Below are 14,016 nucleotides of genomic sequence, written 5' to 3'. Positions count from 1 at the left end.
CTACCACAACTACATGCCTAAATCCAACACTTATACTTATCTTAACCTAAACCTAGTTCTAACCTGACCCTTAAAACCAAGTCTTAAAGGCACCCTGTGGAGTTTTTGACCATTAGTGGCAACATGTAGCAATGTTTTGTCGATGTTGGTTCCATACCACTCGCAAACTGATGCACGAGTACAAACATTAGCACATGGGAAACAAGAAAAACCTCAGCAGGCATGTTTAATCTTCAAAAGCGCTCGGGAGCACACATTTTGGGAAAATGTTCTTACTTGCCAAAAAAATATCCTTACTCCCTAAGTCCTCATAAAGATAGACATAGAAGAGCAAATACACTTAAACACACACATATTTATAGTGACGCTCTCTTAACAGTCAAGGGATCTTGTGACAACAGCAGGTGCACCTAATTCCCTATAGAGGGCAGATGAATGACAGATATAAAAGGACAAAACTTAATTAATAGCTGCATGTGATCCCTGGCATTAGAATGGTTGGTATGTTCTATAGGAGATAACAGGCCACCGGGCGGATCAGTTGCGTACTTATAATGCTCAGGTGAGACTGACAGGTCTGCCTGCAGGTTGGGGGGGGGGTCTGATATTGACAGACCAAGCGTCGGCGCAGAAATGAAACCGCCTCCTCAGCTGAAGTGATTGTGGAGATACACAGTGCGCTTAGTTCCCTTCTGACATGCGGTAAATGCATCATTTCATCTGTCACAGGGTGTTGTCACATAGGCAAAAGTGAATCCGGGCTTGTCATCAGACCTCTTGATATGGTGCTCACCACTATACACGCAACACATTCCTCTGATATATGAGTGACAGCTGTGAAAATGGCGTGTGGCTGCATGTTAGGATCCTCCAATATCCTAATGAAAGGCCACTTAACAGTAAATACTGCTATAATGCAGAGGTCTGCATAATATAGGGAAACTAGAGACACAAAGCAGTGTGTGCCTTCACGCACAAGTGAGGCTGTTTCCACAGAGCCCGATTAGAAATTGGCTCTTTTGTCTCTTTGAAGTATATGGCATGTATTTCACTTGAGCGAGTCTGAAGATCACAGTCGCTGTCCGTCGCCTCTACGTGTTCAACAGTGTGTTCCCCAACAAGCCATGCATAATTTTCCCATCAGTTCGGGGACAAAGAATACACTTGTATGCCCTTTATTACTGCCCTGCCTCTAGCTCATGTTCACCTGGCACACGCACAATGTGGACTCCTTGCCGGCAATTAGAAAAATACATTATTTAGTGACAGGGACCCCCTCCCTTTCATTATTCAACAACATCAAAGGTGACAGGTGAATCCAAGTTGAAGTTCACACACGCCAAATTACCAGGGGAAACTACCAAATGTGTTTATGCATTCACACAAGCACCACATACACACATACACATACACACAAGCAATGCTAAATTTGCAAATGCATCCCTCTCAACATCCAGCCTCGAGGCGCGTTCCCTGTGGCTTATGTAACGAAGTAGCAACAAATGGATGTCTCAGAAGGACTGTGCTGGTGTTCTTGCATGTTTTAGCATATTTGCAAATGGTGTACACTTAAATTACTGCCAACCATTTTCCAAAACATACCACAGCTATTTGGATTTTCAAAAGGATTGTCCTTCCTGCCAGGCAGCTTTTGCATTTCTTTTAAATGTTAGTGCAGTATGAACATGAAGATCCTTGAACCTGGATTTAGATCATCACACAGAACACCGTCACTGTGATAGTTTTGCATCGGAGAAAAAAAAAGAAAAAAAACTTCCCAACTTCCCAAGCTTGAAATCCTACCCTCAGAAACCTCTTTAGTGAATTTACAGATGTTTGTTTTTTTTGTTTTGTTTTTTTTTCCCCCAATGTTTTTTCCTCTGTGAGTTGATATTTGTTCTGTGCATTTGTACTATGACTTTCTCCAGACTGAAACAAGTGGCTGCCAGAAAGGTGGAATAAAGTAAATATGCTAAAACAAGCAAAACAGTGGTACAGTCCTTTTTTCAGGCAGATAACTCCAGAAGGTTTCCGAATGAACAATTTGGCAGTCTCTCAGCCCAATCACTCATGCTCTCTTTATCTCATTCATTGGGATGACCAGTTTGCTCTGCTTCTGCTGTCAGTGACTCGTGTCCTTCCTTGTCTCTCCCGTGGGTGTGTGTTTGTGTGTGCTTCGTCTGTAGGGAACATCTTTGTGGTGAGCCTGGCAGTGGCAGACCTTGTGGTGGCCATCTACCCGTACCCTCTGGTCCTCACTTCCATCTTCCACAATGGCTGGAACCTGGGTTATGTCCACTGCCAGATCAGCGGCTTCCTCATGGGCGTCAGCGTGATCGGCTCCATCTTCAACATCACCGGCATCGCCATCAACCGATACTGTTACATCTGCCACAGCCTCAAGTATGATAAACTGTACAGTGACAAAAACTCAGTCTGCTATGTGATGTTGATCTGGGCACTGACTGTGGTGGCCATCGTGCCCAACCTCTTTGTGGGTTCACTTCAGTATGACCCACGGGTTTACTCCTGCACCTTTGAACAGTCAGCCAGCTCAGCGTACACTATCGCCGTGGTTTTCTTTCACTTTATTTTACCCATCATGATTGTCACCTACTGCTACCTGCGCATCTGGATACTGGTCATACAGGTGAGGAGACGGGTCAAACCAGACAATCGGCCCAAGCTAACGCCACACGACGTTAGAAACTTTGTCACCATGTTCGTGGTGTTTGTGCTCTTTGCTGTTTGCTGGGCGCCGCTCAACTTCATCGGCCTGGCTGTGGCAATCAGACCAGAGGTAGTGATCCCCCTCATCCCTGAGTGGTTATTTGTGGCCAGCTACTTCATGGCCTACTTCAACAGCTGCCTTAATGCCATTGTGTATGGTGTGCTGAACCAGAACTTCCGGCGCGAATACAAACGCATCGTAGTGTCAGTGTGCACGGCGCGCATCTTCTTCCAAGACAGCTCCAATGATGCAGGGGAGAGGCTCAAGAGTAAACCGTCACCACTCATGACCAACAACAACCAGGTCAAGGTGGACTCTGTCTGAGCCAGAACGCTGAGGAAATCTGAGAGGACATGAACAGAAAATGCTGTGACTGATGGGGGGGAAAAAAAAAAAAAAAAAAAAGTAACGAGTAAGAAAAATACCAAATATAATTCTAAAACAGCATCTGTCCTCTTGGCTGTCCACAGACTGTCGTACGGTGCTATCTGACCTCTGAACAATCACAGTAAAAACAGGGGAGCATATTATCTTTGTCTTTTATCAAGCACTTTTGTTTGACTCTGCAGTATCTGTAGTACAGTAAATATATGATGTTGGTTTTGTTTTCATGTTTACAGTGATGATATAAATGTATCATGCATTATATAAGTATTTATTTTGTATGAAATGTCATGTAGCTATATAGTAAGATATATCAGGTTCCAGTTAAATGAAGACTAAATTTTGATTCCAATAAAAACATTTCTACACAACTTTGTTGAAAATATAACCAGAAGTTTATTAATGAAGTTAACCGATTTTAATAACCTCATTTGTGACACTGTAACACTAACTGAGTGCAAGCAATGTGGGTTGCTGCTGTCTTATTATACCCTGCAATACTGTCCCTTTCATTAGGTGGAATATATATTTTAGTAAGAAAGATCTCTCTCTCTGTCTCTCTCTCTTGCTCTCTCTTTGCCACCTTGTGAGCTCATTATACTGTATGCATGAATATCAGGATTGTTCATATGCAAAATAAAATCTGATATTGATAGAGGATCTGCTCTAGTCCTGTGTTCAGTTTACGCACAAATGCAAGTCAATTGCAATTCTATAATTCCACCAGCGGGGCAAGAAACGCGAGCAGTCAAATGATCAGACTGGTTGTTAGTAAGTCAGTAGTTTAACCATATTATCTGTACAACTACATCTGAAGGTAAAACTGCTATTGAGTTCCCTGAAAGAGTCCATAGCAATTCCTCATTGCATAGGAAAACTGCGCACACAACTATGGAAAGTAACATAGGTCAAATTTGAACCAAAAATCTGGTCTGTAAACTTTCATGGATGTTTCCAATCGATAGCTTGAGGAGTCATTTTTACTGTTTGCCTTTGTTTTTCCCTAAAAGAAGAGTGTGGCTGATTTAATTGTTGACTGCTCATGTTCATTGCCCCATCTGACTGTATTTCATCAAAGTCGCTGCATTCTAAGAGCTTAAAAAAAAATAATTTGATGAGTGCAATGCCATATTACTGATAGGGATAATGTCAAAACTATGAAAATGAGACCCAGTGTGTAATTACCTTAATTCCATGTGGTATGTCATCAGTATTTTGTACACTGTTTATCATGTACACAAAGCTAAAACCAGTGCAGTTCTTTTTTTTTTCTGCAGGCCTGTGCTGGTGTTTATATCATTTAGTCTACTCCCATTGATATAAAGATAAATACTGTAGTATGTGGTGCATACATACATATATATACAGCACCACATAGTACAGTAAGTTGAATCAGCATGTCTCTGAAACAATTTTAACAATAACTGAACATAACAGTATAACTTTCAATAAAGAAACATTTATTGCAGGGCTGTTGAATCGGTCTTAGCTGGGTGAACCTAATAAACAGGAAACTGAGTGTATTTGAATTGTTCTTTTTGCCCAAACCAGTTTGTTTCAGGAGTGTGCATAAACACCTTTAAATTGTGTTATTTAGCTTGTCCTCTATTCATATTCTTGTTAAAGATGAACTGTGACAGCTCTGCCACAAATCTGTCTGAGTAAGGTAATTTTATCCAAAGTGGAACACAGCCAATGAATATGATAGTGCTTCACTTGGCATGTCAGGCATTTTCTTTCTGTGCCATCTGACTCATGTGTGTTAGTCCAACACAGAAGCTATCAGGTTCTGTGTGCAAACAAATTTCAAGGTGAGCATATGAAAAGTGTTGGTAGGCATCAGTGTCCTTCACTATGCGAAGGACTCTGCAGTGCACAGGAGGCAGGCACTGTATCGCCTACCGTACTTCAGCGTTTGCATGCGTTGCATAGCGTGCGTGGGCTACACGGTTAGTGGAACACAGACAAAGGCATCATGCAGCACAGAGGAGAACGGCTCAACTGTGCATTTGAAATCCACTTGGCTTACATAATGGCTGCTGACCATCATCCTCAAAGCAGGAGCTGAAAGAGCCAGCTCCCAGCAGACTCCCTGCCCCCCTTCTCTATCCGTTTAATCCCAAGAGCTCTTTGCGGTAGGAAACGACTGAATGGGTTGAGGATGAGCAAATGTAAAAATCCCAGGGATTTACACTGCCCCCAAATAGAGTTATACTGTAATCTGGGCCCAAAGATCTTTATAGCCCAGGATGTGCAACAAAAAGGAAGAGAAAAGGTGTTACATGACCAGTGGCACTGATTTAGGCCCATCTTCCATTATTGATTCAATACCAAGAGTGAAAAGGAAAAAACTGAATGTATCCTTCACCGTGACAAGGCCAGGGATCAAGAACCAGCAGAGCATACCCTCCAAAAACCCAGACACATCAAACCCCAGGCTATTTTCTGTGAAGTTCGACAATCTGTGTAAACGTTGACAGGAAAGATCTAATTTTTTGGAAAAATGTTGCCAGAAAAATATTTACTGAACACTTCTTTACAATTCCTAGTCACCACATTCTCAGTTAAGTAAATTTCCCCCCCTGGAGTGGTACTTTATAAGCACAAATGAACTGATCAGTAAAGGCTCAGTTCACCCAACACAAAACCACAGACACACAAAAATTAAAAAAAACATATGCTCTACATGCCTATCTCTGAATGCATTATATAGGAAAAAATATTATAGAAAAAATAAAGAAAACAATCCACGGTGAGATCTGAGAAAGCAGCCCTTTTTTTCTGGAGAGACAAATTTCTGTTAAATCTTTCAAACATCATTTTCACTGCTCAGAGTTCAACAGTCAAAATTTAGTTGAGCACCATTGTCTTGAGATGGAGGCAATAGTCTCAGTAACAGATATCTCAAAATGCTAGGAAATAAACCCAAACTGCACTCTCCGTAACTACCTCGGAGTAAGAGGGAAAATGTGCTCTTTTGAGCTTGATGATTCATTCTTGACTTTAACCACTGCAGTAACTGTGATAAAATCATCTGGACTCAAGGTTTTTCTTGGTATCTATGGTTATATGACAACCCCTGCTGCAGTCTCTAGCCATACACAACCCCTTCTTATTACGTGACCAAAGTTATGTACTTAGGTCATACCTGAGCAAGTTCCATTGGATGTGGTCAAAAGCTCTGGGAAAAGCTAGCAAGTGAACCTCGGGATATTTGATCATTTACTTTTACTTTTTCATTTTACTTTCAATGAGATGAATGAAAAAAACTTTATTGGATACTGGCTGTAAAGATACCTTTTGGAGGAAATTGTTGTGTGTTATCTGACATTGGGTCAAATTTGATATTAGCATGTTTCAGAATGCCAGTTCTCCATCTAATTGTTTCAGTTTTAATTTTAAACCTGCATTAATTGGTGTTTTTGGCCACTTGTGGTCAGCTATGGTAATTGTGTTAGCAAACAGTTGGCTAATTACACATCAAGCACACACAGAGCAACATTAGCAGTCAGTTGGAATTGTATTTCCATTCATCCGATAAATGCAAGTCCAATACTCACCCTCCTTTTGACTCGGTTTTGGTCTCTACCAACTTCTAAGGGAAATATACCTTCACTCTCTTCACCAGCTAGTTCCTAACTTTGTCTGTCTGTTGTTTGCTGCTAAACAAGTAGTGTACAGTGGGTATACAGAACTTTTTTTTTTTTTTTTTTGAAAACAGCTGCCTGCTGCTGTTGGACAAGAGGCTGATAAAAGCAGGAAGTGAGCCAAAACAGTTTAAGGGAGTCGGTAATTATTCTCTGTGAGTTTGTCAATGCAAACAGCAACTTTTACATTCCACATCATCATTTGATCCATTGTTAATATGAGAATATTTATTGGTGCAGCTTCATGGAATTTAAAGAATAAAAGAAGCGAAAATAACAAAAAACACATTCTTGCACCTATGTTTGCAATAAATGTTGAAAAATTCCTGCATAACTAACCCACTTTTAACATTACTGTGCAGCTCTGTGACTGTGACACTGTGATGGACTTCCTGTAAAGAGACCAGTTATCATCTCGCCTGGTAGGTACCACTGTGTCATCCGTGTAAGTTGTGGTTTGCTCTGAGTCTCACTGAAAGATGACTGAAATAGCCAAGTCGCTGGATAATGCAGCTCTCTCCTCCCATTGTTCCCTTGCACGGAAATAATCCAAAGGTGAATCACTGCCGCCGCCTGGGCCCCAGAAAGCTCCCCAGAGCTGTCGAAGCCTGGTATGGGAAAACACTGCACTCCATAGTCCCACAAAGACACAGCAGTGGAGAGATCATAATAATCTCACCAGCAGTTGAGTTACACAAAATGATATGACAAAGGTATATGTTGAAAAGATGCAGAGTCCATTAGCCCCCTAGTTGTGTTCCAACTAGAACGACACCATACAAAAGTGTAACGGCAATTCTACAAAATATAAGCAAGCATAATTTTAATAATGCTCTTCCTCAAAACCATCAGTCCTCTACTTTTTTGCTAAATTACATTAGTTCTTCTAAAAAAAGTTAAGCAGCTTGACAAAGAAGTCTTTCTTCCTTGAAAAATTAGAAGACACAATTTCCACTTTTTTTACACTGCTACTGTATATTTATTTCGTTCTTTCCACCAAGAGTGGCAGCTTCGCTTCCCGCCCCATTCAGTCCTTTTCTCTCACAGGTTTTGTCTTGCTTTCTCCAGCCTTCATCCAAGAATGGAAATTGTTTTCACATACCTTTTACCACATTTCCCAGTAGAGCATGTCAGCTCTGGTTTCTGCCTGACCACACAATAATGATATGGACCTCTTAGGAGCATAGAGAGAGAGAAAGAGGTGAATTGAGAAAAATAAACAGACTGAAAAGAAAAGAGAGTAAGCATGCACACTGAAGTTGCTCTTATTTTGAATCATTAAAAAGAAATCAGAACATATAGAATAAAGTAGACAGTTTCTTGCAACCATTCAAACAAAAAACAAGCGTTGTGTACCTTATTTCTATGTGTTTGACATTTTTGGCAAACATGCGTGTGTCATGCACTGGAAGAGTAGCACATTTCAAGTCACTGCTTTCATTAAAAAACATCAGCAAAAATTGGGCAGTTATGGCACACATTTAGTTTTGCTTCCCTCACACACCTGATTGACAGGTGAATTAGCAGCAGAATGTTGTCTCTTCATAACATGGCGTCTGAATCACACAGGCTTACAGTATATAATATGACAGTGTTAAGAAAATGTGGAAAAATTTGGACTACTGTGATATGTTCTTGGAAAGCTTGTTTCATCCTGAATTACAAAAATGATGATTGATTGTTTGTAACTTATTGAATTTTCCGCTTACCTTGCACCAAATGATCTACTTCATTCAAACCAGTCTGATCCTTCCAGTTATTTCGTTATCTCAAGTACAGTTCTCCTTTGGTTTGAGTACTATCCCACAGTGTGTTTGTGGTGTGGCATGTCCAAGTGTTACTTCATTTCCTCTGGTGAACCCCAAAGACTGGTGCTTGGTCCCCTTCTATTCTCAATATACACCAGCTCTCTTGGTCAGATCATCTGCTCACATAGTTTCTCTTACCACTGCTATGCCGATGATACTTGATTCTATCTGTTCTTCCCACTGGAAGACCCTAATGTCATGATGCCAAACCTTACCAAAACAGTATTTTATGCAGTATGTCATTTCACTTTGCACTAATTAAAATCAGAAAGATCAGACCTTATCTAACAGAGTATGCCACTCAACTGCTTCTGCAGGCACTGGTTATCTCACACCTTGATAACTGTAATGCCCTCCTAGCAGGGCTGCAAGCATGCATGATAACACCTCTCCAAAATACAACAACTCCGCTTCTCACCGCGCTCCACCGGTTTTCTTGTTGCAGCTCATGTTGAGTGCAAGTCTTCATTGCTTAATCTACCATGGCTTGGATTGTAACTTGTGTATGTGGCTGTGGAAAAAATTGTTAAAATAATAAAGAATAAATAAATGTAAATGTAGGTGGACCACAGCTGCTGCTGCACAGTTGGTTCAAGAAGTTTCCTTGGAGATTATTGTCACTTTTTAATTGTTGTGGAAAAATTATCACCATCAAAATGCATTGTAACTGGCATTAATTCAATCAGACCACAGCTAATTTCTTATAGCCATTTTTTAAGCTACAGGGGTGAGTGTTCAGTTCTTAAAAGATTACTCCTGGCCAGATTGATATTTTACATCTGTAAATGCACCACAACCACCTAAATTTTTGAGGGCAGGTGAATTTGTAGGACCTGAAGAATTCTGTATGACTAGCGTAGAAAAAAAAAAATCATTAAAAAATAGCACAAAGAAGAACAATAGTCTCATGTGGGAGCACACATCTCTATGCCGCTACAAAGCCTGTTTGAGCAGTTCAAGGTGAATGGTTGAAGGGCTAAAAACAGCTATGGATAAATAACAATGCACAACATGCACACACACACACACACACACACACACACACACACACACACACACACACACACACACACACACACACACACACACACACACACACACACACACAAGCATATCTTAGGATGGGAATGAGACATGGCTTGAATGCATCTTAGCAACTGACCGATCTTTCAGTGCAGGATGCTGTTCCTTGTATTTTGTTTTGTGGACAGTAGATCCTGAAGTCATGGACATGGGTTTCGTTGGTCCACACACTCACTACTAACATTGTGAGCAGAACACATACTGTACAGTTTTTACTTCATACTGTTTACAAGGGTTTATTCAGTAGCACAATAGAATTGTATGCAATTCCATTGGCTGTGCAAAAAACACATCCAGAAGAGTACAGAGATACTCTATTATTAATTTTTTGTGTCTACCCAGGCTACACTTTTTATCATGATCGGAGAGGCCCTGGCAGCCAGTATTGCCAATTTGTATACGCTGCCAAATTTGCCATGGCCATAAGGTCTATAGTAAATGATGTTAGTGTTCCTGACATAACTGCAGTAATACTTAAACTATTAAAATTACTACTAAAAAACAGTAGAATAACATTAATTAAAGCTAACATCTAATTCTAATTTGTATTATACTCATTATAATACACTAATATGCTCATATAATGTTATACTCTACTCACGTATGGAACCTGTGATGGGATGGTAAAAAGTCATAAGCACTAAATATTAGATCATAGTGTGGGAGTAGTGAATGCTCTGAATTACTAGATTGAACTGAATAAATGGGACAAATGTTAATTGCTTTCCATTTCTATTTAACTAATTTGTTGCATAAAGGTGTATTAGATTTAGTTTTATTTTTTAGGTCATGTGTAAATTGTTAGTTATAAAGTATCCAAGGAAGATTCCTTTCACGTACTGTGATTGGAGGAATGTTAGAAAATAATTTTTTCATCATTTGCCTTTTGTAAGGAAGCCTGACCAGAGGGTGTAGGAGGGTGTTACAGGTGTAACTAAAGTGTAGAGAGAAAAACAGCAAGAGTCGACCGAATCACTGACTTGACTTAAATTACCTCGCTGGGGGAACCTAAAAACTCCTCTCGAATTAAAGCAACATCATGTGCACAGCTAAACAGACAGCTCCCTTAAAGAGGTTCATCAATCTACTGTACTGAAGAATCAGTTTAGGCTCACCCATATGTCACCCAGGGGTGTCTTAGTCTCTCTCTCACCTTAAACAAGTAAATGGCAATTCCACTTGTACTAGTTCCTTTGATCAGTCTTATACAGACTCTCCGCATTCATCACCATGTTAGCAAGAAACTACTATAATCATAAACAAGTTCTTTTCACTGTGGCATCAAACCCATTGTCCCCCCCATACTTTGAACTGCCCGTGATGTCACTGATGACATCAACAGCAGCATAAAAAGCAGGAAGTGTTTGGCTGCCTCCCTTTGTAACTCCTGGGGAAACATGTTGATTTTGGTAAGAGACAATGAAGAACGCTAATATGTGATTCCACAAAGCTACGGATTAAATCAATCAACAATAACTGAATTTTAAAAAAATGCTTTTCTTAATTTTAATTTAACCAGGAAAGGTTGTCCACATGCAGGACTACAGATCAGGATGGTATTCTGGCTAAACAAACAGCAAGCATGGTGACAAATACAATAAAAGTGCAAATTGGACGAATGGTGTAAAACAACTGACTTTGTCACACTTTTTTTCTTTTAAAAAAAACTATCCTTTCATGTGCTATAATGTATTACTCCCTGAATCAGGATTTTGTTTTTTGTATTCGAGCTTCTTTAGATATGAAATTTTATTTTTTACTTGAAAAAAAAAAAATAAAAATAGCTTTTGATTGAATCTGTCAAAATAAACAGGGCCATTTCACTGGACTCATCTTGACATATTGAAAACAAAAAATTCTTTGATTATACAAAAAGGTTAAGACATTTTTGAATTAGATAATGACTCCGAGTTACCCAAGCAGGCAGAAAAGAAATAACTGTTTACGGGGTAGTTTTTCCCTGTCTCCCATTCTTAGCACAATTGTATGTTGTCACTGATTAAGTGTGAGTGCACAAACCAGTGTGTTCATTCTGTTCCGCCTAAATGCCTAAATTGAAATGAAGATATCATGGATTCCCATTCAAGACAATACAAAAACTTAAGGTCTAATATGTATGACCAAAAAAAATGTAATTTTCTGACAACATTTAGTTTAAGCTTAGTTTAAGATATGTCAACAGAAGCTGAAAACGTATTACGGAGAAAAAGATCCAGTTAAAGCCTACAGAGAAAAAAACTGTAGCCTACGGACGTGAGAGAAACTGTAAAGGGTTTAGTTATGTTTCCCAGGACATTGTGACCTGTGTTTCACCAGAGTAAATACCATTAAAGTCATAATAGAAAAGCTTTGTAAATGTAAACAAAAATATTAATTTTAGGCTGATGCCAGAGACACTTGTAATCTGTTCCGTATACAATAGGTTTTGTGGCTCTGTGAAGGTCGATAGTGACGGCTTTTCAACAAACGCGGCAAGGGGTCAAACATGTATGCATTCATGTGTTTTTCGCCGTTGATGGGAGCATTCTGGATCAGCCGTCTACATTCGTAGCATGAATGTAACCATTTTCTGTCAATTGACCTTACACAGTACTCAAAGTTTAACGCAGTCCCTCAACCATAAAGGTGCATCATATGACCCCCCCCCCACAGTACAGATATAGACCATATACTTATGCATAACATATGAGCAGCCAATTTTATTCATAGTATAGAATAGAAATATCAGTAAAAGCGGCAACTTTTGACCATTCCCCAAAAGCTGGCGGGAATTTGTAAAATTGATTTATGTTCTAATTATTTCAGAGGCATAGATGGACTTAAAAAAAGAAGAAAGAACCTAAGCATACCTGTGCCCGAGGCCTTCATTCCCTGAATCCCTGGCCTCATTTTTCATGTAATTTATAAATCCGTATTTGTGACTACTGAGATAACATTATAGCATGCCATCATAGGACAGACACTTATACTCATGATGTTTGCCGACGAGTCTTATGAGAAAATCTTTAAGCAATGTCAGTAGACAAGTGCACATAAAGCTTGGGAGAGAGCTCTCATGCACTTGTCGGTTTCACAGGGGGACATTGTAATGCCATTCTCTTATCGGGAATCGCAGTCGGTGAGGGTCGGTCACATGGCAGATAATTGTCCTTGTTATCTCAAACAACATGACGTCCTTATCTCAGAAAATATGACGTCAACATGTCGACAACATTTTTTTTTGACAAAATGGCATACATTGTACACATTTAAGGATCAGTGGTGAACAATTTCACCTCTAGATGATTTCGGTATGAGACAGTATAAGCTACAGTGACATTCAAGAGTTCCAAATGAGAAACACACCGTGGTGAGTCTTTACAGAGCCAGATGAGGAGATTAGATAGGAAAAATTACTTTGAGAGGTAAGACAGGCATCAAATTATTCCTATATTAGCGTAGGAGTAGTTGACATTAAGTAAGCATCATTCTTTTTATTTGTATGAGTGTGTACAACACTGTGTGAGCACTGGATTATTTCATTAGAGGATACTGGCAGGAAAGGCACGGTGACTCATATTTGAGGAACTGGGTTTCAGGCTCTGAGACAATACTTACATTTTCTTTCTAGCCCTCATTATTTTTATTACTTTTTTAGATTTTGAACATGCTGTGCAGTACATGTGAACACTTGTCCTCACGTGTCTGTGATGAAGAAACCGTGCAGCAAACCTTTAGTCTTCCCGAGGAACAGCTGGGAGGAGAGTGTGATGCTGAAAATCCTAATGGAGCGAGGTGAGATGCCTGTGCCCTAATTAGTGTGATACTACTTTTTACTTGATGAGATAATTAGAGGTTATTTAAAAATCACTTTGCAGCTCATGTCATTATCTGCCATGAGAAACTGACCCAGGTGTGCAGCTCACACACACGCCCATACAGACACATACTCCAAAAGCCTTTTATCTCTACAGGCCTTTTTCATGGCAGACGTTTTGACTTGTTATAGCAGCAAAAGCAAAGATGTTACTAATTATATTAATGATGGTGAATCAGCATGCACAATACCGGGACCTTGAAACCAAAGTGCTATTCATCCGTCATTAATTTTACAATTTACACTTGTGCTTTTCCTAATGTGACATGTCAAAATGTTGTCGGAGAAAAGAGCCATTAGTTCTTTTTAAAATTGGTGTTACCCTCAGGTAAGGGGTTTTACTGTCTCATTACAGACACGTAGAAATCCTTTTTTGGATTTCCACAATTGGTAACATGCTTTTCCAAACACTGACTTCACATTTTCAAAAGTCTTCCCACGGTTAGCACTAGAACAGTCTAATGCATGTGGACTAAACTGGACCAACAGTGAAAACGTGGGCTAAAA

The 14,016-nt window shown here is 39.7% G+C and overlaps 1 protein-coding gene across 1 annotated transcript in view; it reads left to right on the top strand.

The window, feature by feature from the left end:
* mtnr1aa (melatonin receptor 1A a) overlaps positions 1-3,130 on the top strand; it is a 34,684-nt gene extending 31,554 nt beyond the window's left edge. The window contains exon 2 of the mRNA XM_040147317.1: positions 2,187-3,130. Within this exon, the coding sequence (XP_040003251.1) occupies positions 2,187-3,055 (869 nt within the window). The 3' untranslated portion in view covers positions 3,056-3,130. The remainder of the gene's footprint in view (positions 1-2,186) is intronic.
* Positions 3,131-14,016: the final 10,886 nt, after the last annotated feature.

This window comes from Xiphias gladius, chromosome 15 (assembly GCF_016859285.1).
Source record: "Xiphias gladius isolate SHS-SW01 ecotype Sanya breed wild chromosome 15, ASM1685928v1, whole genome shotgun sequence".
Taxonomy (NCBI): domain Eukaryota; kingdom Metazoa; phylum Chordata; class Actinopteri; order Istiophoriformes; family Xiphiidae; genus Xiphias; species Xiphias gladius.
Note: the sequence above shows the minus strand (reverse complement) of the source record. Positions and strands in the feature narration are given on the sequence as shown.